Genomic DNA, 23,217 nt, shown 5'->3' with positions numbered 1-23,217 from the left:
GACATAAAGCACAAAGTAGTCTTTAGTGTTATGTAAAATATAAAACCTACTATACTTTATTTTTTAACAGCTAGATACATCTTTGTAAACTTGTATTTCTATATTTTACGAATGTATACCTAATTTTATTAATTATTCAATCATTAATATTTTCCCTACTATAAAACGTTATGAAAAGTAAAAAAGAAACAACTAAAATCAGTACTGTACAAATAAATCGTAAGTGAAACGAAACATAATAAACAGTAGCTGTCAGTGTCATTGGTTGCTTGTCATTTGTCAAAAATCAAAATGTTTGTAAAATGCATCAAAATTAAAAAGTCTTGAAAACTCCATACCATTTGCATTGGTTTGTGTAATCTTAATGTAGGTGCTTTTTAATTTTGTTGACATCCGGATAAGTTAGAAATCATGTAAACAATTAACAAACTAATGCAAGCATATTAACGTGAACAAACAGTATTTAAATTACTGTTATATGTGTGGCAAATGCCCGTTTTATTAAAACTTCACTAGTATCTTCATGTCATTTTAATGTGTTAAAGTTGGGTGCAAACATGGTTATGCGGAAAACAATTTTTATGATATGTTTCACAAGTGTGTGGAATGGTGTGTGTGTTTTGGAGAACGGCTTGGCTCGCACGCCTCCCATGGGATGGATGTCTTGGGGCTATTACATGTGCGGCGTGGATTGCGAACGATATCCTGATAAATGTTTAGAGTAAGCTGTATTTCTAAAGCTTGTTTATTTTGTTATAGAAGTTTCTTGATTTATGTTCTATTTGTTGTCATGATACTGTTACAATTGATTATATACAAGATAATTTTAAAATGGTAGTTTATTGATAAATGGATAATATTACACATAGCAGCCACAAATTCACAATGTCTTAACAATGCTTCAATGTTTCTAAGCAGATAAGGTTTTGAAATAAAACTATTTATGGATTTTAATCTCACTTCAGTAATTGTATTTCAATAACTAACATTCACATAAACATAAGAAAGCAGATAAAGTTTTATTTAAAAGTATAATATTTTTATTTTCACAGGAAAAAAGTAACCTATAGCACTCCATATTAATGTAGTTCCCTATTAGTAAAAAAAAATTACAATCAGATTAGTAGTAGTAGCACATTCAAACAAACTCTTCAGCTCTTCATATTAGTATAGATTAACAAAAAAACTATACAAATTATAGGCCAACACTAGATATTATGTGAAATGTTTGATATTAGAAATCAAACAGCCCACTGATAGCCTCTCTTCATTCTACAACTGAATAAACAATATAACATTGTTTCGTTACTTGTGTCCAATAAAATTTTCTAAAAATGAGTTATTAGCAACAAACCTCAAGTTGATCTCTATGAGCATGATTATTTATATGTGGTAATAAAAAAATTCTATAGCATATATGTACATTACTTATTTACTCTGTTGTAGCGAGCGCCTTATCTTATCAGTAGTGGACTCTTTCTACAATGAAGGCTACCAGGAAGCAGGCTATGAATACATCATTATAGATGACTGCTGGTCGGAGAAGCAGAGAGACAAGCACGGCAGGCTTGTACCTGATGCAAAACGGTTTCCACATGGCATGAAATACATCGCTGATTATGTTAGTATGTTATTCCGTAATCATTGATGTCTCACAATAGTGACCGTCCTGAGCCATGGTTCCTGAAACCTTAGTTGGTTGACCTCAGTATGGTTGCTTTATTTTCAAGGGTTGCAAGCGACTAAGTGCTGAGAAAAAGGTTTGGTGTGTTTGTATAAGCTGACCCTTTCCAGGCTAAAGAATGTAGGGTCATGTGAAAAAAGAAAGAAAAAGTATGTTATATATTTTTTTCTTATTTGACAATGTACTTAAAATACTACCATGTTGCCTCAGTTAATTTTAATTTCAAATGTGATTGAAAAAGCATACTATGATGTGAAATATTGGCAAATGTATTGGACAAATGTTCCTTAGGAAAATAATTTGTGTTAGTAAATATTCTGTTTACATTATTGCCTAGAAATATTGTAAAATGTGACAAAATCAATTTCATTTTATTACCCTTTTTTCTATCGTGTGATTTAAGTTAAGGTATTAAAAAAACTTAATATATATTGTCAGAATCTGAATTGAAAGTAAACAAATTACCTTTAAAATTGTTTCTATTGTATTTAAATTGCGAGAGCAGAACGAAGAAGGCATACATTGGCAACATGTTATTTTATTTGAAGAGGGTGTAGTTTCTTTTTGTGATTTGTGCAATCTTTTGCCAGTGCTGGTTGTGCCATGTGCATTATTCCTAACAAAATAGTACTAGTAGAAAAAGGTAACTATAGGTTGTATATAGTATAAGCAAGCCATAAGATAAATGTACCTTTTTTATGTGATTATTTGAGTCTCAATACTAAGAAAGTGATTTAGTTATCTGTTGAGTTATACCTATATATACCACCACAAATAAATAAAAGTTGATATACCTCAATACAAGCAATTATAAGTTTGTAGAGAGTAGACTCATCCCTTATGACATGAGAGGTCTACCATAGCTTGAAAAATACAGGTGTTAAACCTCTGCCTACCCCGAAAAAAGGAGAAAGTGTGATACTGTTTATTTATACGGGAAACATACATAAATCAATAGTTTCCACCTATAGAAAGCTTTTATACAATAGATGTTATTGGTAAAATTATTCACATATATTATGAACTCTTTAATTTCCATATGAATATGTGCTGGATATCTGCAAGCATTGTTCACACACATTGTGTAAGCTGTGTGAAAACAGCTCTACAAAAGGATCGCATCGTAGACAGCCACGTGATTGATGATATCGCGTCCAGACTGCCCAACTGAGCTCATTTTCTCTTATAATTATCTTGCGATGGGTCGTAGGTTATATATTACGTTTATATCTATCCTGTGTTAAACTAAAAGGTGTATAGATACATATTAATAGGTAAGTACGAAAATTTCTAATGTGTAATTAACAGATGTATATAACATTACGCAAAATTTTTACTAGCATATTGCGCAAGAACTTCCCCATACGTTTACATTAGCAGCAATATTTCAATCATTCTATATACATGCATCCACTTGTACGTCGGACAAACCATAAATTTTGAAAGAGTCAGCATTATCTGATTGTTCGTTGTAGCTCTAGAGATTCTCGCGTGCGAACAAAAACTTCACCCTTATACGAATTAATTTTACATGAAATATAAATTCTATGAACTTTTATAGGCATTTGCAAAACTCTGACAAAAATAAATTCTTAAGCTTTAGCTTAAGTGAGCTAGCAAACTAGGCTTGACTTCCATAGTACGTATAAAAAGTATTTTAAGTTATTGTATTATGGTGCAAATGGCCAGTGAGTAATTTTTACTGATGGCCTCTGCCTATAAACATCCATAAAACTAGACGGACATCTATGCTCTTTACCAATAGGGTATTAATTGTCTTTTCAGGAAATAATATTGTTTAAGGCATTTTTGTTAATTGTTCTAGATACATGAACGTGGTTTAAAATTTGGCATGTACACAAACATAGCAGCGATAACGTGCATGAAGTATCCGGGCTCGAAGGACCATTTTAAGGTCGACGCGAAGACCTTCGCTGAGTGGGGCGTCGACTATCTCAAGGTAGACGGGTGCTATGTGGGCGAAGACTACCTTAATCAAGGTGAGGCTACCGTTGGAAATATGTAATGAATATTTTATTAATAAGATTGAATGAAAGCTGAGACGCTCAGCTGTGTTGCGACTGCGCATGAATAACAAATCATAACTCTTAATTGTAAAGTACCTACAACATGGTTTTGAAATTCTTCATTCTCATACATTGTATTTTAAGTCTAAATACCCAGTTATTAATAAGTAGTACCTATCCTATTAGTATTATGAATGCGAAAGTTTGCGAGGATGGATGTATCGATGTATGTATGTATGTTTGTTCCTCTTTCACGAAAAATATACTGAATGGATTTAGATTACAGTAATGTTGGTTATACATCAGAATAACACATAGGCTACACTTTATAATGATTTTATGTAATTTGGTCATAATATAACGATACATAAAAAAATGCTATCTTGGCTTACGCTGCCTAAACCGTTGGAGTTAGACAAAGATGATGTAACGTAGGATTGTTTGTCTTAAATATAATAGTACTAAATAAATGTTGATCGCAGAAAACTCCTTCACGCGGGCGAAGCCGCGAGCAAAAGTTAGTATGTCAAAAGAAATGAATATTCTAGGTTATCTATTCCACCTTTTTTCTCGAATCAATAAGTTCTTTATGAGTTACTCTGCTACATTTCTTTCATATTTTTCTTATAAATGGAGGGATCTAAAATTATGCCCCACATTTTTGCCACTTTATTATCCAATAAGTTTGAGGTTGGTTGGAATTAGTTTGAAATAAAGAACCAGCGCACATACAAGAAGCGGACATGTCCTATTCCCAATCTTGGATTCCTAATGCATTACAACCCTAGCACACTATACCAATGATTTGCATTCTAGATCCAATTTAAAATCAGACGAGCTCTAACAGTAATGGCATTTCGTACATTCTCTCGTTAATTTAGAACGTAAATTGATTGTAAACGATGAGATAGCAAAATTAAGTGTATAGGGAAGCGTTCTGCTGTGGTTAAGACTGCTTTGTAATGTTAACTTTGCTAGAAACTTCTTGAGTGAATATATTGCTCAAGAATTTCAAGATGCGTTTTTCTTATCGCTTTGAATGACGAGACGAGCTTTCCGTTCGCCTGATGGTAAGCGATACGACCGCCCATAAACACCATCCAACACCTCGAATTACAAAGTATTGCTTGGTATTACACTGCGCTCGCCATCCTGAAACGTGAGATGTTAAGTCTTACTATGTCCAGTAGTTACACTGGCTAGAATGTCCTTCAAACCGCAATACAACAATGACTACACACTGCTACTTGGCGGCAGAAGTAGACATTGCGGTGGTACCTACCCAGGCGGACTTTCACATATAAGAGACCTATAACCAATAAAACGCTATAATTATTGTTTAGCGTCTCGGCTACTTAATTGGACAACTGACGAGTTCCATTATGCGAAAATACCAGTTAAACATTAACCCCCTTATTTATAAACGTTTTTTATCTAACGACCGAGTAAGGCTGTGATAACAAGTCTGTTTCTCAGTGCTGACGGCATGGCAGTCTTCGCAGTGCGTAGACGTAAGGCCGTTGTGATTGGCTAATATTGAAATACAACAATAATAACCAATCACAACGGCCCTATGTCTATTTCTCAGTGCCGTTGGGCACTGAGAAACAGGCTTGTTATCACAGCTTTACTCCGTCCTTAGATAAAAAACGTTTATGAATAAGAGGGTTACAGTCTTACTTATAAAAAAATCGCAAAGCTATGCTTAGTTAAAACACAAATTTACTCGATCAGCTGTAAGTCAAAACCCGCCATCTTGCTTCTTAATAAGGTTTAAACTAGGAACCGGTGATGTTTTTGACAGCTATTTAAGCAATTCTTTACCACCTCTTTAAAGTTAAAACAAGTTTATAAGTAAGACAAAAACTTCTAGGAATTCACCTTTGACCCAATGGATATACACACATTCCGCTCGATCGTTCCGACACACGCCTTCAAGGATTTCACTTTTTCTCTCGAATGCTATCGATTATACCCTCTATTTCGGATAATTTTTATCAGTTCAAAAATTTATCTTAACTAAATAATAATTGGAGTTATATTGCAGCGTACGTAAAATTGGGAAGTCATTTGAACGAGACTGGAAGACCGATGGTGTATTCGTGCAGTTGGCCGTACTACATCGAGTTCATCCACAATAAAACGGTAAGTTAACGATCTGATAGCGATCGTATACGTGTGTAAACTTCATCGTAGTGTATAATTTTGACAACTATCGACGCAGTGTTTGCAAATAATTAGTTAATAGTTTTTGATCTCAATTTAGAAATCATCATTGTTATAAGTAACAGGATTTTTTTCCATATAAATAACAAATCGCTGAATGCAAACTGTTTCCAATCTGGAAAATTATGGAAGATGCCTAATTATAAATCACAAATAAAATCCAGAATTTTTAAAATCAAACTAAATATTTCTATTTTACCTATAATAAACATTATTTCCTCTAAATTGTTCGTGAACACAAGGAACACGTGGAAAATAATTATAAAATAAAAATCTTCTAGCCTTGATAGGCCTTAGCCTATCAAGGCTAGAAGATTTCATTCAAGATAATATAGGTCCTACCTAGGTCATAAAACTTATGCTTACATAAGTTTTATGACCTAGGTAGGACCTATACCTATCTGTATAGATATATACTTTACCTATTCACGTATATAAGTACGTAGTGTATATATATGTGTACACTGTTTTCCCTGCCCGCATGCTACGGTCGAATGGCGCGGTTAATACAATGTGGATAGTTCAATCAAAACACAACTCCCCTTCACTACTCTTACCTTTATCGTCGGGCATGATGGAGTTTCGTAAAATGTCCGTGCAAAGAAATGTCGAGTTTAGCAGTAATTTTAAATCAACCATCTTACCCCGTCCGAACTTACCCAACACGTAATTGGTTTCATTGAATCATTATGTACAAGATGGTGTAGGTAGATGTATAGTAAAAAAAACATCAACGGTCTTAGACCTTCATCCGAACTTACCCAACAAATTATTGTTTCATTGAATCAAACCTATCCTAACAAACCTATGCTTAAAAAATATAGTACAATTGACGCTCTCATCGCTTTCCGAGATTTCTTAGAACCTATGGTTTGGAAAAATCAAGCCATTGTTGGCTATCGTCTGATGCGGTTTATTCTTTCGTTAGTATAATAACAGATTTCCTCGGTAGTGTATCGCGTGCGCAGTAGACACTGATCTGCGACCCGAGTTCGATTTCCTGGTAATGCAAAGTGATGTTAAAGTTTTCTTCTCAATATTAGTCTGGAATTTTTCCCCGATATGGCGATAGGCTCACCTCTGTCACATCATGAGCCGGAACACACTTGGGGAAAAGTGGATGCCCTGGTTGCGTCTCTGCTTACCACTTCGGGGATAAATCGTGATGTTGTGTATGTGTATGTACTAAAACTTTGCAATAATAAATGTTAGGGCCTATTCCGTCTACGAAGGTATATCCATCTTTTTGTAATCACGGGAGTTTAATCGAAAGACAGTTTTCATAGCCGTATAGGTAAATAGGTGATTTTTTTACTCTTACCTACACGGCTATCGAAGCTGTCCTTCGATGAGAACGCATGTAATGGCAAAAAGACCTGTCCCTATAGACGGAATAAGACTCTCGGACCTTACTTATTGCGATTCATATGAATAAAAAAAAACCCTCCGGAAGTGAAGGCGTGGGTATGTTAATAGACTGTTGCCACCAGCCGAACCTCACGGCCGTGTCGGCGCACTGCAACATGTGGCGCAACTACCACGACGTGAGCAACTCGTGGGGCGCCATTAAGGCCATCGCGAAATACTATGAGACCAACTACGAGATACTGGCGCCCCACCACGGTCCCGGACACTGGAACGATCCTGATATGGTAAGTCACGACTTGGAATCGATTCTAGACTGGTATCTAATGGTATAAACGCGGAAGTGACTTTTTTTTATTGCTTTGGACGATTTGGAATCAATTCTAGACTAGTGTCTAATGGTATAAAGTGACATTTTTTATTTTGAATGACGAGACGACCTTGCCGTTCATCTCATGGTAAGCGATACGACCGCCCATAAACAGTAGAAACACCATCCAATACCTTGAATCACAAAGTATTGTTTGGTATTCCACTGCGCACGCCATCCTGAGACATGAGATGTTAAGTCTTATTAGTAGTTAGTAGTTACACTGACTGCCACGGTTTTGTGGCTAAAATACTACTAAACCAATTTGGATGATTTTTTTTATAAATGCACGGCAAAGTGACCACACTGCATCTGATGTTAAATGGAGTGTTGTCCAATAGAATGTCGACTGACGAGAGTTGATTATCCCTCGGCAGTCGACACAATTATGACGGCTTGTTGGCACCAAAATTTGAAATTTGTTACAGCTTGAACAGTAACAACGGACGTACGTTTTTTATATATTTATTAAATACGGAATATGACGCAGGCAATGCGGCAAATAATAAACATAGCTGTTACGTTTCTTCAATATTGAACAATGTGTCGTTTGTAATAAAATTCCATGTTTATTTCATATTAGACTTCAATAGCATTCCAAAGGTATTCATATTAATAGAATTCAATACGTAATGCATCCGACATATCTGTAATAACATTGTCAGCGAAGGACGGACGCGAGATATGTCCACCATATTGAATTGTACAGACATCGGCCTGTTATAATTTTATTATGTAGTATACTATAAGTATAGTTATGTCGGAACTCAAGAAAGGTCCAGAGGGTCTACTTCGAAAAACGAACGTCGAAACGTCGGTCCGAAACGAAGAAATGACGAACTTTGGATTTAACTCTACTACCAAACTACTTCGGATTCGTCACCGTTCTGTAGCTTACCTTAGTGGTAGGATCAATTCTCAACAATGTGTAGTCACTGTTGTGTTCCAGTTTGAAAGGCATTGTAGCCAGTGTAACTACTTGAAATAAGACTTAAAATCTCATGTCTCAGGATGGCGAGCGCAGGAATGCCAAACAATACTTTGTAATTCATGGTGTTGGATGGTGTTTCTACTGTTTATGGTCGTCTCGCTTACCATCAGGCGAACGGCAAGCTCGTCTCGTCATTCAATCAATTAAAAATAAAACAAATATTACATGAGAACAATAATGAGTTTTATGTTTATATTGCCTTCGTTTTGGGTTCAAATCGTTTTACAATACCAATATTTCCCCATTGGCTATTTCCAGCTGATACTAGGCACAGGGTCCCTATCGGAGAGTCAAACGCGGGTCCACGTGGCGGTGCACGCGATGCTCTCCGGGCCGCTGCTGCTGAGCTGCGACATGGGCCAGATAACAAGTTACGAGAGGAGCTTGTTGCAGAACTTAGACCTCATCGCTATTAATCAAGACCCGCTGGGCATCATGGCCAAACCTTACTCCGTTAGTACAATCCTACTAATATTATAAATGCGAAAGTTTGTGTGGATGGATGTATGTATGTTTGTTCATCTTTCACGAAAAAACTACTGAACGGGTTTGGATGAAACTTTACAGTAATATTGGGTATACAGCAGGATAACACATAGGCTACAATTTATAATGATTTTGTGTAATTTGGTCATAATATAACGATACATATCTAGTAAGTCGGAAAAAGAAATATCCCGGAAAAATTTTGTTTTTCTTTGACATACCTTTTTGAGCTTAGCACGGCACTATTATATAAAGAAAAAATATATATTAAAGAATAATTAAAATTATATAGACTTTACACATATAAGAATGACATAAATTTACATAATACTCTGTAAATCACGATATCGATTCTTCCATTCTCTTCAGCAGCTGTTGTTTGACTTATTTAAAATGCCACCCACGTGGCAGACTTTCTGATTTCGAGGTGTGAATTCCAAAGAATTATAGATTAAAACGACGAAAGAAGAGTGAGTGAAATGACATATATGAAGGCATTGACGGATATTCTATAGACACGAACGTCCATATAAACTATTTGTTCAACATCTGAACTAAAATTGCAACCAAAACGTCACTGTTATAACCTATTTATTCATTTAAACAACAAATAATTTTACTTATTTGACTAATATTTTTTATTCACATCCAGGTTTGCACTTAGACTCACGTTTTTATATTATGAGCGCCACTCCGTACACAGCCACAAGCATTAATATTGACACCAAACTAAATTCAGTTTGAATGGCTAACAGTACACTTCAGTTGAACATAGTGAATGTTTAGAACATCAAAACTAGTATGTAGTACATATATATCGATGTATGAAGGGCATTAATGTTTTATTAATAAGTTTTGTTGACTGCCCAAGTCAAGCTCGCAGGTTCAAAATCCAAAAATCACACCTTTGACTTTCATTTATTTACCAGCTTTTGTTCGCGGCTTTGTCCGTGTATAGGAGTTTTCCGGGATAAAATCCGGCTATATATTTTCCCGGGATAGACAGTAGCCTATAACCTTCCCAGGGTTTTAAACTATCTCCATACCAAATTTCATAAAAATCCGTTCAGTAAGTAGATTTTGAGAAAATCGATAACATACAGGCAGACAGAAAAGGTGACTTTGTTTTAATAATATGTATAGATTATAACAAAGATTTATCCAATAGTCAATCTATTTATTTAATTCACCTCTATAGTGAATGAATCACCTATAATAGCCTATACTATTGACTTCAAAGTATTGCAAGTGACTATATTATACTAACAATATGAGTCATAAATATATATGACCCTTTCCGCTACAATTGGATAATTAATTATTATTGAGACACCGGTTACCAACCAAATTATAGTTAGAAATTTGCCCAATATAAACACATTATAGAATAGGAAAAATTAAGAAACTAATTGTTTTATATTCACATAAACACATACAAATCTACACACACTTTTTAGCACTGAAGGGGTAGGCAGAGCCGCAACTTGTGAACCAACTTTTCGCCATGGTATTTCTTCTTATTATGTAATAATGGGCAAGTCTAAATATTGATTGCATTTCGAACCTTTCCCTTTTGAAGTCGGTTAAAGTGCACAATTTTCACATAGATTTATAGATGAGATCTCAACCACGCTCAATCTATTATGAACTAACTATATATTTATTGTAATTCTATTTTGTTAACATATGTGTTCTACGAGCGATTGTCACTTCACATGCCTCACCGCAGTAACAAGACGCCAATCAAATTGTTACCCAACTCGTAACTTAAGTATCTCGTAAATTATTTTATTATCCAGTACGGTTGTCAGCGAGCTTACAGTCATCGGAGAGAATTCATTAATATATAATAACAGCTTTGTTTACCTTCACTGTCCCACTGCTGGGCACAGAACTCTACTACTGAGAGGGATTAGGTCTTAGTCCACTACGCTGGCCTAGTGCGGTATTTCGACTTCAAACATCTTCGAAATTCTAATAGAAGTTTCTTAAGTCTTATGTAGGCTTTCTCAAGATGGTTCTCATCACCGTTTAAGCGAGCAATAATGGACATAGAATACCATCTATACATATTATAAAATAACCCCCTTTTCTGACTGTATGTTATCGATTTTCTCAAAATTTACTAAACTGATTTTTATGAAATTTGTATAGAGAAGTTTAAGACCCGAGTAAGGTTATAGGATTTCTATACAGGAAAACTCCTTCATGCGAACGAAACCGCGAGCAAAACCTAGTACGTTATAAATGTAACGCGTATAACGTTATAAACGCGTTATTTGAAACGTTCCCAATAACGTATAAACATACGAACAGCTATCAGCGTCTGATAAAAACATAACAATTTCACCGGCCATTGAGTACGTTATTTGCACCGGCTTTATTATTTCAGCTACACGAGCCTGTGACAATGTGGATGAAGCCTCACTTTCCGATGAAGGGCGACATATATCCGTCCTACTCTGTCGCGTTCGTTAACATGGGTGAAGAAGATGGTGCTGTCTCTTTCGCACCTTCGCAGTTCGGATTGAATTGTACGGACGGCTACAGTGTTATGGTAAGATTTATAAAATTCAGGTGAATAAGTCTATGAATTGCTTTATCGGGTTGCTTTCGAGGAAGTTATTGTATTGGAAGTCGACAGGCGAAATATGATGTTATAGGATGGAGATTTATTAATATGGGAGATATGTTAGAGTGTAATCGTCTTGAGTTAAAATAGTGTGTCGTTTTCTAATTGTGGGTTTGTTATTCCAAATTTTGGCAATAGTTTCAGAAATAAAACTATTACCAAAAAATAACTGTATCTGTTTCCGGTCGATATTTTCTTTCGGCTACACGTCACTAACGTGTAGTGATGTAATTTATGTGCTAACGAGAAATATTATCCTTTTATTTAAGTTTAGCTATAAGCTAACAATCGTGCTTATATGTCGCGTTATTATCTCTTCTGACGAGACGATTATTATATAAGATCGCGTAAGATTAATTAATGTTTCATTATTATTATCGGTGACAAAAGAGGAAAAATTACTTATTATAGAATTTTCATATTTTGCTTTAATCTGGGTAACTAAACAAGTATTGGCAGAGTAAAGAATTTAAATTCACGTCTAGTTGGTGATTAGTTCGCAGTTGAAGAAAAACGTAAAAATAATTAATAATCATGGATATTTCTGCCTTTAAAATTTCGTCATATTAAATTTTAAAGGCCGAAATATCCATGATTATTAATTATTTTACGTTTTTCTTCAACTGCGAGAACTAATCACTAACTAGACGTGAATTTAAATTCTTTACTTGCCAATACTTGTTTAGTTACCCAGATTAAAGCCGAAACAAAATGTATGAAAATGGACCTTGAGCTACCACCTTAAATTACTAATTGTACTTGTACCGCATGGTGGCGTAGTAAAGTACAATTGCGGTACTGAGTCTTGGGTTCAAGCCCCGATCAGATGAAGTGACAATTTTATTCTCAGTATCAGCCAGGAAGTCTAGATTTATGCGTGGTAAATGGTAATATACTCTTTGTCCATTGATCTATTATATAGGTAGCGAAAAGTGCGCATGACCACTTCTGCCTACCATCAAAAACGGAAAAAGCGTGATGCTATATATGGACTATTTAAACAGATATTAACACAAGTGTTTGTATTTAATACCTCCAATTTATTTATTTGTAACAAGGTACACCAACAGCACTACATATTATATCATTCAATACAAAAAAAGCAATAAGGTACAGCAACTGATATGTGTGCTGCTAATAGGTGAACACAGCATTTACCACTAATATTAAATTAAAATCTAAAACATAATAATGAGGAGTAGAATTTATCCGTATTGCAAATTTTAATCCCCTTTAAAGTGACTATCAAATTTAAATAAATGGATTTGAACAGATTTTGACTGGACGAGTGCGTCCATTGAAATAGAAATGGGAATTTAGATCTAATTTTAGGTTATTGTTGACCTAGTTCCTCTGGGCTGCCTCGGTGGCGTGGTATATCATGCGCGGTACGACAGCGCTCTGAGGACCTGAGTTCGATGTCCGGGTCGGGCAAAGTGATATTTGGGTTTTTCAACTCAGTCCGGAGTCTGGAATTTGTGATATGGCGACAGGCTCGCCCCCATCACATCATGGGACGGAACACACTTGGCGAAAAGTGGGTGTCCTGGTTGCACCTCATACCCCTTCGGGGATAAATGTGTTATGTTGTGTGTAGTTCCTCTGGCTAGTCAAACGTTATATTGCAGACTTAAAAAGCCTATTTTGCCAAAACAATGTTAATTAAAATGCTTTAAATCTAGATAATAAATAAACTAGAATATTCACTGATTTCATTCGCAAAACCCACTGCACCTGACGGTAATTGGTTCAATAGGTTATCGACTGACGAGAGATTACCCCCTCGGCAGTCGACAGAATTATGCCGGCCTTTTGGAACCGGATATACACAGGCTGAGCCCTGTTTATATGTAACATTACATACTATACATAATAATAATGTTTTCCTTTTCCAGGACGTATTTACCGGAGTGTTTTTAAAAAACATAACGTTAGAAGATGAAATAAATATAACCGTTCCTCCGGAAGGTAAGTTGTTCTTTGAACTCAATACTGCCGTGGTAATTGAGAGGGCAGTAAATCGAAGGCGGCTATTTTATTACATACTAGCTGACCCGACAGACGTTGTCCCGTCTTAACTATGAATTTGCAGCGCGCATTCTGTCAATCGCTGACAGTTATTTCAAACAATTGACAGTTATATAAAATTAATAGTTTCGTTAAGGCGATACCTCAAGGTCCATTTTCATACATTTTGTTTCACCTTTAATCTGGGTAACTAAACAAGTATTGGCAAGTAAAGAATTTAAATTCACGTCTAGTTAGTGATTAGTTCTCGCAGTTGAAGAAAACGTAAAATAATTAATAATCATGGATATTTCGGCCTTTAAAATTTCGTCATATTAAATTTTAAAGGCCGAAATATCCATGCATATTAATTATTTTTACGTTTTCTTCAACTGCGAGAACTAATCACTAACTAGACGTGAATTTAAATTCTTTACTTGCCAATACTTGTTTAGTTACCCAGATTAAAGGTGAAACAAAATGTATGAAAATGGACCTTGAGGTATCGCCTTAAGATTTATAAATTTTTTTGGAATTTTTCGCGCAATTTTTTGAATTTTTTCTTTCGTAAGATCCTTGTCCTGACAATAACAAACACAACAAAAAAAATAGTGATATCGGTCCAGCCGTCCACGCGTGATGGCGTGTCAAAGGAAATAGGGATTCATTTTTAAATATATAGATTTGGAATCGATAAACAAACTTTCTTCCTATCTATGTTTCATACATCTACGTAAATTAGAAATGCATTTACTTGTTTCATAAACAGCAGTAAAAACGATAAGACAATTTAGTTAACCATGTAATAAAGCAGAACCGCAATTTCTGACTTACTGCTATATCAATTAATAATATCGACCCTGTATTATATACTGGCCCACTGCTGAGCACGGGCCTCCTCTACTACTGAGAGGGATTAAGCCTTAGTCCACCACGCTGGCCTAGTGCGGGTTGGTAGACTTCACACACCCTCGAAATGCCTATAGATAACTTCTCAGGTATGCAGGTTTCCTCACGATGTTTTCCTTCACCGTTAAAGCAAGCGATAATTCACAAAAAATACACACATAATTTTAGAAAAGTCAGAGATGTAAGCCCTTTGATTTGCACCTGCGAACATTCGTCTCGGCAGTTCGTTTCTCTTAACTAGACTCGCCGTGCTGTATCGATTACTAAGGCAGAATTGGACCGTGTTGTGCAAAAATGAACCACAAAGTCAAAATATTTTAATTTATTTATTTTGTTTTCCAGATGTAATACTGTACTCACTATTTCCGTTATAAGAAGAAAATCAAGATAATTACTAGAAATCACAAGAATTTGCTCAAAATTACAATAGTTATTTAGGGAAATCTTTTCTAATATAGTTGGTATTTTGTATTGATTTTTTCTTGTTATATGCACAATTTTCTTATTTATGTCTCATCCTTAGACTAAGGTCTAGTAGCAGTGTAACGGCTGTCTAATAGGAGTTCCTGGATTCGATTCTCAAGCCGAGTAAAATTTTGTAAGAGGTTTTTCAGAATAGCTTTATGTCACGCAAGCTATAATTCTAAGTGAAATCTTGTACAGCATGCTTGAAAAGTTGTGTTGCGTTGGCTCCACATGAGAGTAGGGTTCTAGTAGAAGGCTATGTACTTAATTCATTAAAAAAAAATCTTATAAAAGTTAAGTTGTTTTTAAGTGTTATAATAATACTTATATCTGTGGAAAATGGTGCAGATCATGCATTTGATTAAAGATTATGTAAATATGTGTACCTAATTTGTTATATACAATTGTTTATTTATCCTAATAAGTAAAATAAAATAAATATTCAAAGTCAAAAATAGCATTAATATTACAATTTACATTTCTGTCTACCCCACTTCTACACTATCTATATAAATATTTCATATAAAATTGGTCCCATACAGTTATATAACAAACAATTATTAGTTGAACCGATGCCAGCGCAATAACAGCTAAACCACAATCATGACGAGACTTATATTTTACGAGCACCCTGTACTGCGCTATAAAACCCCTGTATAACATGGATTTATGACGCATCCTGTATCTTGATGTTGGATTAATATTACTGGGCTATATACTAATATTATAAATGCGAACGTTTGTAAGGGTGGATGTATGTATGTTTGTTCCTCTTTCACGAAATAACTACTGAACGGATTTGAACGAAACTTTACAGTAATATTGGTTATACCAACTAAAACCAGGATTTTTGGTGAAAATATTAGTTATTAATGGATGATTTTTGGCACAATGTCAGCAAAAGTGAAGACGAGTATGTGGTTTCATTTAGTAACGCAATGTCAAAATGATTCTGTATATAAGACTGGCAACATTTATAGTGTTATTTTAGTTTAAAATATGCATTTAAAATTGATTACAAATAAATTGTCTTGTCCATTTTCCGCCATTAATTGGAGATATAATTGCTGATATTTTATTATTTGTAAAATTAAACATTTTATGTATTCCCAATCAATAAAATAATTAATATTTCTTGGTGATATAGGTAGGCAAGAAACCTCTATTGTTTTTATTTTTATATAGCTGTGTACCATCGGCCACAAAAGTAATTTAATAAATTCAAAACGTCAAATCATCTGTACACATTAAATTTAATTGTTTTACTTTGTGCGAAGTGAAGTAAACCCTCTTTATTTTATTTTTGTGAAATAATGGTAAGAACAAAAGAGCAGGCAATTTGAAGTTTTGAATTTGTCCTACAACTTGTGTGGGTAAGTGTATATCTTATTAAAAAAAATAAGTTATATTTATTTTTACAAAATCTATATATATAAAAATGAATTGCCGTTCGTTAGTCTCGCTAAAACTCGAGAACGGCTGAACAGTTTATCTTATCTTGGTCTTGAATTATTCGTGGAGGTCTAGGGAAGGTTTAAAAGGTGAGAAAAATTGAATAATTGCCGGGAAAATCCTCAAAACAGCATTTTTCTATTTCCCATACAAACGTTTTCTAACTAATACGTAGAGTCAATTTGAGCTTTATTGCTATTGTATAAAGTTCACTGTTGTCTAAGCAATGTAGGTGTGTTCCTAACATCAAAGCAGTGTGCGTTGGAGCACAGAATATAAAAATGTAATGTCGCGTTCTGAAACTCAACAAAAGTGATATCGCGGACCCGACTAAATTGAGCAGTCACAAAATTTAATATATCATTAGTTATTTGGTTGGCTTCACGATATTATTTCTTTTGTTTTACTTTTAAAATACATGTTTTCGTTATGGACAATTTTTGAGCTACTTTTGCATATCTATACTTATAATAAATCTGTAGAGAGGTCAATTCTGTACATGAAATATATTTCCAAAATAACTATCAGGGGTGATTAGGGATCGATACTGATGCCAAAATGCAATTAGTAAAATTTTTGTCTGTCTGTCTGTATAACCGTTATAGAAACAAAAACTACTCGACGGATTTTAACTTAACTTGGTACAATTATTTTTCATACTCCTGAGCTGGTTATAGTATACTTTTCATCACGCTACAATTAATAGGAGCATAGCAGTGATTGAAAATGTTGGGAAAACGGGAGAAGTTACTCCATTTTTTAAGCTTCCGTCATTTCGTGTGCAACCTTAATGGTTAAAAGTTCCTTGGATTTCACCAGGATCCCATCATCAGACCCTGACCGGACAATCGGACCACCTGCATACCACCATAAATTAAAAAACATCCCGACAAATTGAGCACCTTCTCCATTTTGAAACCCGAAATCCACGCGGGCGAAGCTGCGGGCGGAAGCTAGTGCTTAATAAATATTTAATAAATAATTTATTTTAGTTTTTAAAAATTTGTTTTGTTAAACCTCTGTTAGTAACTGTAAAACACATTATGTATTTTTTTAATAAAACTTATTATCATTTAAATTTAATTAATGGTTATAAAATTCAATTAGAACAGTATTTGAGCGTTAGGCGGTTAAATGTTAAAATTGTTAAGTAATATTTTTAGCATTTTTATTCCAATTTGAAAGTCTGTATGGCTGGGAAATAGTTGTACACTAAAAATATTTGAAACATCGAATGAAGCCACGAGCGAAAGATGGCGTAATAAAGGTATTTATTTGTGATATTATTTAAGAGTTAATTTACAGTTGGAAATAAATGAAGTATAAAAATCAAAGTATAGAAATTATTATAACTATATAGAGTCATTTTTAAACTTGAACTCACAGTCGACACTATGTGGACCCCACACTTACGATTAAGTACAGAGAGGTCATTTTGTCGTAACCTTTAATCAGGACCGTAGCTAAACTTCAATTTAAGGTAAGCTGTGGTTAAAACAAGACGGAATTAAAAATGTTACCAGATCTGATCTGGTCAATCGATTTTGGCTTTCTTGACTTGTTAACGTTAATACTTACATAATTGTTAGGGTAATATACAAATTGTAACAAAATTCCCTTAAATCTCGAAAGAGGTTATTCCACCCATAAATCCGAACAACTCTTACCATGGGACCAACTTCCAAATAGTGAAATAAAAACCCGCTGCTCCATATAACTTTGATTGAGTATTTATGTAAAATTTAGTTGATTAAGGTAGGGCATTAGTATTTTAAGGTATGGCATTGCCCAAGTAAAAGAGGCGTAATGTTACTATTTTATTTTGGATCAGGATCAGAAAAAACTCCGGCGAATATGATTGTCTTGGTCTTAGCGTCCAGCAAGCAATAGGTAAAGGGTTTGTTGGCTATGAATTCTCGTCCGACCAAAGACGCCGTTTTGGCTGTCAGGCTTGTAGCTGCGTGCAGTAAGCCGGTGAGCAAGTTCCCCTGCGTGTCTGCAGGGGGAGGGTTAAGGCCAGTGGTGTCCAGGGTAATGGATATCTCTTGCGATAGGTCTTCAGGAAGCGCTGGCGGGTCTGTTATATACCTGTTTGTGAGAGTGGAATATACTTTACTGTTGACTTTTTGGATGTTGATAATTCAATAAATGATAATTAGGGTGGTTAGGTGTCTTGTCAAATGCTTTGCTATTATAATGGAGTAGTTAAATCTTTGAGAGACAAGAGCTACTTAGACTTGGGAATCCAGGAATACCAGATTTGTGATATGAACGATAATATGTAAATAGAATTGTGGGTATCATTTGTTACACTTAATCTTATGGTATTAGTTTATTTACGGTTTGTTAAAAGCACATTTCTCTAGAAAACTTATTCAAAAATCACAATAAGTTGTATTCACATTTAATTAGTAGCAAGGAGTTTATATTTAAAAATAACAGCTCTAAGCAGAGGAAAATTGAAATGTAGAAGGGCTTATAGATCCATAATTAACTTCTTGACATTATAACATGAGAGGTCATGTATTTACAGACAAGGCCACGGTTCAAAAGAGTTAGTGTGGGCTGTTCTAAACCACGTGTAAAGGTTAGTGTTCCTGAAAAGCATTCACAAATTATTATGATATAATTAATACACGAATAGATAATTTTAGCACAAGCGAGTCTACGCGTGAGGTATTTAATCCTACTAATATTATAAATGAAAGTTTGTGTGGATGGATGTATGTATGTTTGTTCATCTTTACGAAAAATTACTGAACGGATTTGGATTCAACTTTACAGTAATATTGCTTATACACCAGAATAACACATAGGCTACAATTTATAATGATTTTGTGTAATTTGATCAAATATAACGATACATATCAAGTCAAAAAAAAATATCCCGGAAAACTCATTCACGCGGGCGAAGCCGCGAGCAAAAGCTAGTGTTAAATAATTTCCACTGGTAATAAACTACCCCAAGGATATTAGAATCCCTTAAGGAAAAATATGGAATGAGAAAGAGAGAGTTAAATGAGATTCTAGAAATCAAACATACAAATGATTTATAACTAGGAATAGAAACGTATCTACCTTGTCGCATCCGGCTCGTACCAAATCGATTTCACTCCAACCGCCTGCAGCATAGACTTGGCTTTGAAGTCCGACTGTACTATGAGCCTCGGAATAGCAATGTTAATGGGTAGTAAGTTCAATGTCAGCTCGTTCAAGACCTTCAAGATCACAGAACTTTGGAATAATGACATCAACTCTTTGATCGGAATGGAGTTCACACCCATGGCAATAAGCATGGTGTAGCGGCCCGCCACTCCCACTGGCAGTTCTAACACTTTGGCGTCCACTAACGGCAGCTGCGCAAGCCTCACTTGCTTGGTCATTGTCATCAACTCCACTGGCCCAACAATTTGTCCATTTTCATCATAGAAATTTGTGAACGTTGTCGCTGGGGAAAAGCCGGTTGTCCATAATCCCACGAAATTCAATTCGTCTAATAGGAAAGAGTTGCCCTCAATATCGGGGTGCGGAAGAAAGGCGGGCGGTCTCTTTCTTCTGATGAGTCCGGGTGCAGTTTATCAAAGTCGAAATCCAGAAGACCGGTTTCATGAACACTTCTCTCCCAATCCGGGATCACATAAGAATGCTGATCGATTATTAACAAACGCCCTGTGAACTGCACGCCTGGGTCCGGTATTTCTAGCGACAATGCCGTCCTGTAGAACGCCTCCCGGACACACGACTCACTGGGCAGCCCGAGCACTTCGTACAGTTCATCTTTACCTGTCCCGTCAGCGCCTTCAGCGACCGCCGCTAAAGCCATCCACATAGAATACGGTGAAATCACGAAATGCTGTTCATAGTCCACAACTATCTCTAGTATTCTATTCGTAAAATCCGTAATTGCGTTTGCGAATAAATCTGAATAATCAATGCTGCAGGGGTCATCAGGTTGGTCATTGTTTATAAGACCTAGAGCTCCAGATGTTAATGAGTTAAGTAAACTCTGGGCTGATGTATCCCTGGCTATAAATAGCGGTGCAATGAACACAAATATCGATACCAATTTCATTGTAGCAGTCACGTCATTAATTTGATTGGATCAATGTGTTCTATATATAGGGTCATTAGACCACCTGCGTTTGGTAAGAAACAAATTACAATAAGTGATATAATGTATTTTTGTGATGGATATTTAATTGCCTTCTATCTTACAATCGCATTATTGTAATATTGGAGTGAATTTGGCTTATCTCGTAAGTTTGTGTCGTCATTAGCAAGCCACATGTCTTCGCGTCTTGTTTCTTTATAGATGGTATTGTAAATAGTTTTGTTCAGTTATTGCTTCCTATTATGTTAATAATATGACGTTATTTAGGAAAAATTCATTCTGATATCTATACACGATGTAATAAAAACTTGGATTTATCTTGTATTTACATAAAATTACATTTGAGAAATACCGAGAAAGCGCGATAGATAACAGAACATCAAAAAATAAAATTATTGTCTGCTCAATCATTTGTTCGCGTATCACGACAAAAACAATCATCAAAATCTAATAACTGAAATATTTACATGCTGATGACGTTGTCTGAATAGGTAGTAAGGCTATGAAAGAATTTAGACAAAAAATTAAACCGCCTTTAAAAACTACTTACAACCAAATAATAATTTAATATAACAAAATATAATATAATAAAATATAACAGGTAATTTACGAGTTACCAATTTTGGAGTTGGTGAATAATCAAAATGAAACATTTTATTTATAAATTTGTTCATTTACTTAACTAGCTTACCTATCATTTTTAATTAATCACCGACTAAAAACAGTAGTTCTTAAGCTAATTTATAATGTGCATCATATATTATTTAATCGAGACCAAAACATTACTTTACCTTCCTATATAAATAACTTGGTAATGTTAAACTACGTCCGTGATGTTAAAATTGTGAAAGGAACTTTGAATTAAAAAGGAATTAAAAAATATTTACATTCAAGGAAAACACGAAAACAGCTTACAATGGTCTCAACTTTTGCTATATAAATCAAATTATTATCAATGATCATCATTCTACGTACAGTCGGGTGTACGACATGAAGGCGGTTGTGATATCATTCTTTTGCTGGCCCTCTATGGCGCCGTCAGAGAATCTGAGGCCAGTGAGGCCTGGAATGGACTCCTCAATCCTCGAGTATACTTTACCTTCCCGTCTTCAAATACAGTGACCAGTGCGCTTACAATGGACGCGATGTTACCTTGGACTACCGTCGAGCGATCTACGACTTCGCCACGATTTTTAAGCCAGTCGCGGCGTCCAGCCACCTGCATACCGTCAACTCTCCTTTCTCTATATGGTTAATGCTTGCCGCAATGGCTGAAGGTACTGAAGGACCAGCGCAACAAGAACTGTTCAAAGTATTGAATCTGCCCGACGATAAGTGTCAACGTCAAGAGTTCTACGAGCTCGCCTCGAAAACCGAAATCAACAGCCCTGATGCGACTTTGTTAAGGACACAAATTTTCGCTTACGACGAAACCCTTAAACTAAACGAATATTGGAAGAATTATATTTACACCAACTGCCTCATGAACACTTTACCTGTCCCGATGAAACGCGACCCCCTGGCTGCCGAAGCAGTCATGAGGAATCTCATCTCTACTCGTATCCCCATCACAGACTTCAAGGGTAACTCTGCTCTTTTGGACTCATTGGATTACCAGGCACTGTGGACTACTGCTTTCTCTGACATTGTCGAAAAAGCGCCGTTCTACAATGACATTGGCCAACAAATCGGAACCATCGACTTGATGAAGACGAAGAAGCGCGTGCGTATGATGTACCTGCCTTACCTCAAGATGAAGGTACTGGAGTTGCCGGTCGGCTACAATGGCCGTTACCGTATGATGTTAGGATTAGCTATGGGATCTACAAAGGAATCTCTTGAAGCTATGAAGAACACTATCGTGTTTGAAGTTCTCGACGGTCTCCAGACTAGCCGAATACCTATCGACATTGCTATTCCTCGCTTCACAATGACCTCTGAATACGACGCCCGACCCTTTTGGAAGGTTTGGGAGTGCGCAGCATGTGGACTGACTCAAACGCCACCAGGTAAATAAATGTATTGGATTTACTTTTGTTTGCACTAAAGTAATACACCATAAATGTTCAAGAGATTCTAAAAACCTAAACGTTTATTGATTTACATATGTCGATGTGGACTAGAAGATGTTAGGTTCAAATTTCAAATTGGGTATTAATTTGTAAGGGTACCTCCTTTGCCCCAGATTGATCCCACTGGAGGTGTTGACATTTGACATCAAACAACTCCTCGGCGACGGGCCGTTGAAACTAAATTAGATTTCATAGCCACCCTTAGAAAGTGTATTGAGACGATTTTTAATATTGAGTTGGGGTAGGACTAGTTGTAGAGAATGTATTAATCAGTTAACAATGTCCTAACAGGAACATATCCGACCCGGCCGCCAATCCCAGCTCGATGGTCCAGCGAGTGACGATCACGTTTGACCGTGCTGGCGTGCACCCCAATACTGAGGAGTTGCCCAGCTTCCTATCTGGCACCAACTCCTGCGA

General features: G+C 35.6%; 3 protein-coding genes across 3 annotated transcripts; 2 read left to right on the top strand and 1 right to left on the bottom strand.

Moving 5' to 3' along the window:
• Positions 1–270: 270 nt before the first annotated feature.
• Positions 271–15,610, top strand: LOC115455904 (alpha-N-acetylgalactosaminidase). The gene is made up of 9 exons (XM_037444741.1): positions 271–721; positions 1,447–1,621; positions 3,510–3,684; positions 5,759–5,856; positions 7,428–7,589; positions 8,922–9,116; positions 11,542–11,706; positions 13,677–13,749; positions 15,040–15,610. Exons 1-9 carry the CDS (start codon positions 558–560, stop codon positions 15,069–15,071), a joined length of 1,239 nt encoding a protein of 412 aa, XP_037300638.1. The 5' UTR covers positions 271–557; the 3' UTR covers positions 15,072–15,610.
• A 2,535-nt stretch (positions 15,611–18,145) lies between these two features.
• Positions 18,146–20,117, bottom strand: LOC119190786. Its single transcript, XM_037443613.1, has 2 exons — positions 19,693–20,117; positions 18,146–18,702 (listed from the first exon to the last, which is right to left on the bottom strand). The coding sequence occupies exons 1-2, from the start codon at positions 20,001–20,003 to the stop codon at positions 18,432–18,434; spliced, it is 582 nt and encodes a 193-aa protein (XP_037299510.1). The 5' UTR covers positions 20,004–20,117; the 3' UTR covers positions 18,146–18,431.
• Positions 20,118–22,161: 2,044 nt separating this feature from the next.
• On the top strand, positions 22,162–23,207 carry LOC119191082. The gene is made up of 2 exons (XM_037444964.1): positions 22,162–22,734; positions 23,089–23,207. Exons 1-2 carry the CDS (start codon positions 22,209–22,211, stop codon positions 23,136–23,138), a joined length of 576 nt encoding a protein of 191 aa, XP_037300861.1. The 5' UTR covers positions 22,162–22,208; the 3' UTR covers positions 23,139–23,207.
• The last annotated feature ends 10 nt before the right edge of the window (positions 23,208–23,217 follow it).

This window comes from Manduca sexta, chromosome 5, assembly GCF_014839805.1.
Source record: "Manduca sexta isolate Smith_Timp_Sample1 chromosome 5, JHU_Msex_v1.0, whole genome shotgun sequence".
Classification (NCBI taxonomy): domain Eukaryota; kingdom Metazoa; phylum Arthropoda; class Insecta; order Lepidoptera; family Sphingidae; genus Manduca; species Manduca sexta.
This window is presented reverse-complemented; position numbering and strand designations above follow the sequence as displayed.

Bases quoted from the DNA above. Each gene is read 5' to 3' on its own strand.
- LOC115455904 (XM_037444741.1), top strand. From the start codon at position 558: ATGGTTATGCGGAAAACAATTTTTATGATATGTTTCACAAGTGTGTGG. The intron at 1,622-3,509 runs GTTAGTATGTTA...TAATTGTTCTAG, and splicing joins TGAAATACATCGCTGATTAT to ATACATGAACGTGGTTTAAA. The intron at 11,707-13,676 runs GTAAGATTTATA...TTCCTTTTCCAG, and splicing joins CGGACGGCTACAGTGTTATG to GACGTATTTACCGGAGTGTT.
- LOC119190786 (XM_037443613.1), bottom strand. From the start codon at position 20,003: ATGACAATGACCAAGCAAGTGAGGCTTGCGCAGCTGCCGTTAGTGGAC. The intron at 18,703-19,692 runs GTAGATACGTTT...TCTCACAAACAG, and splicing joins TACGAGCCGGATGCGACAAG to GTATATAACAGACCCGCCAG.
- LOC119191082 (XM_037444964.1), top strand. From the start codon at position 22,209: ATGAACACTTTACCTGTCCCGATGAAACGCGACCCCCTGGCTGCCGAA. The intron at 22,735-23,088 runs GTAAATAAATGT...ATGTCCTAACAG, and splicing joins ACTGACTCAAACGCCACCAG to GAACATATCCGACCCGGCCG.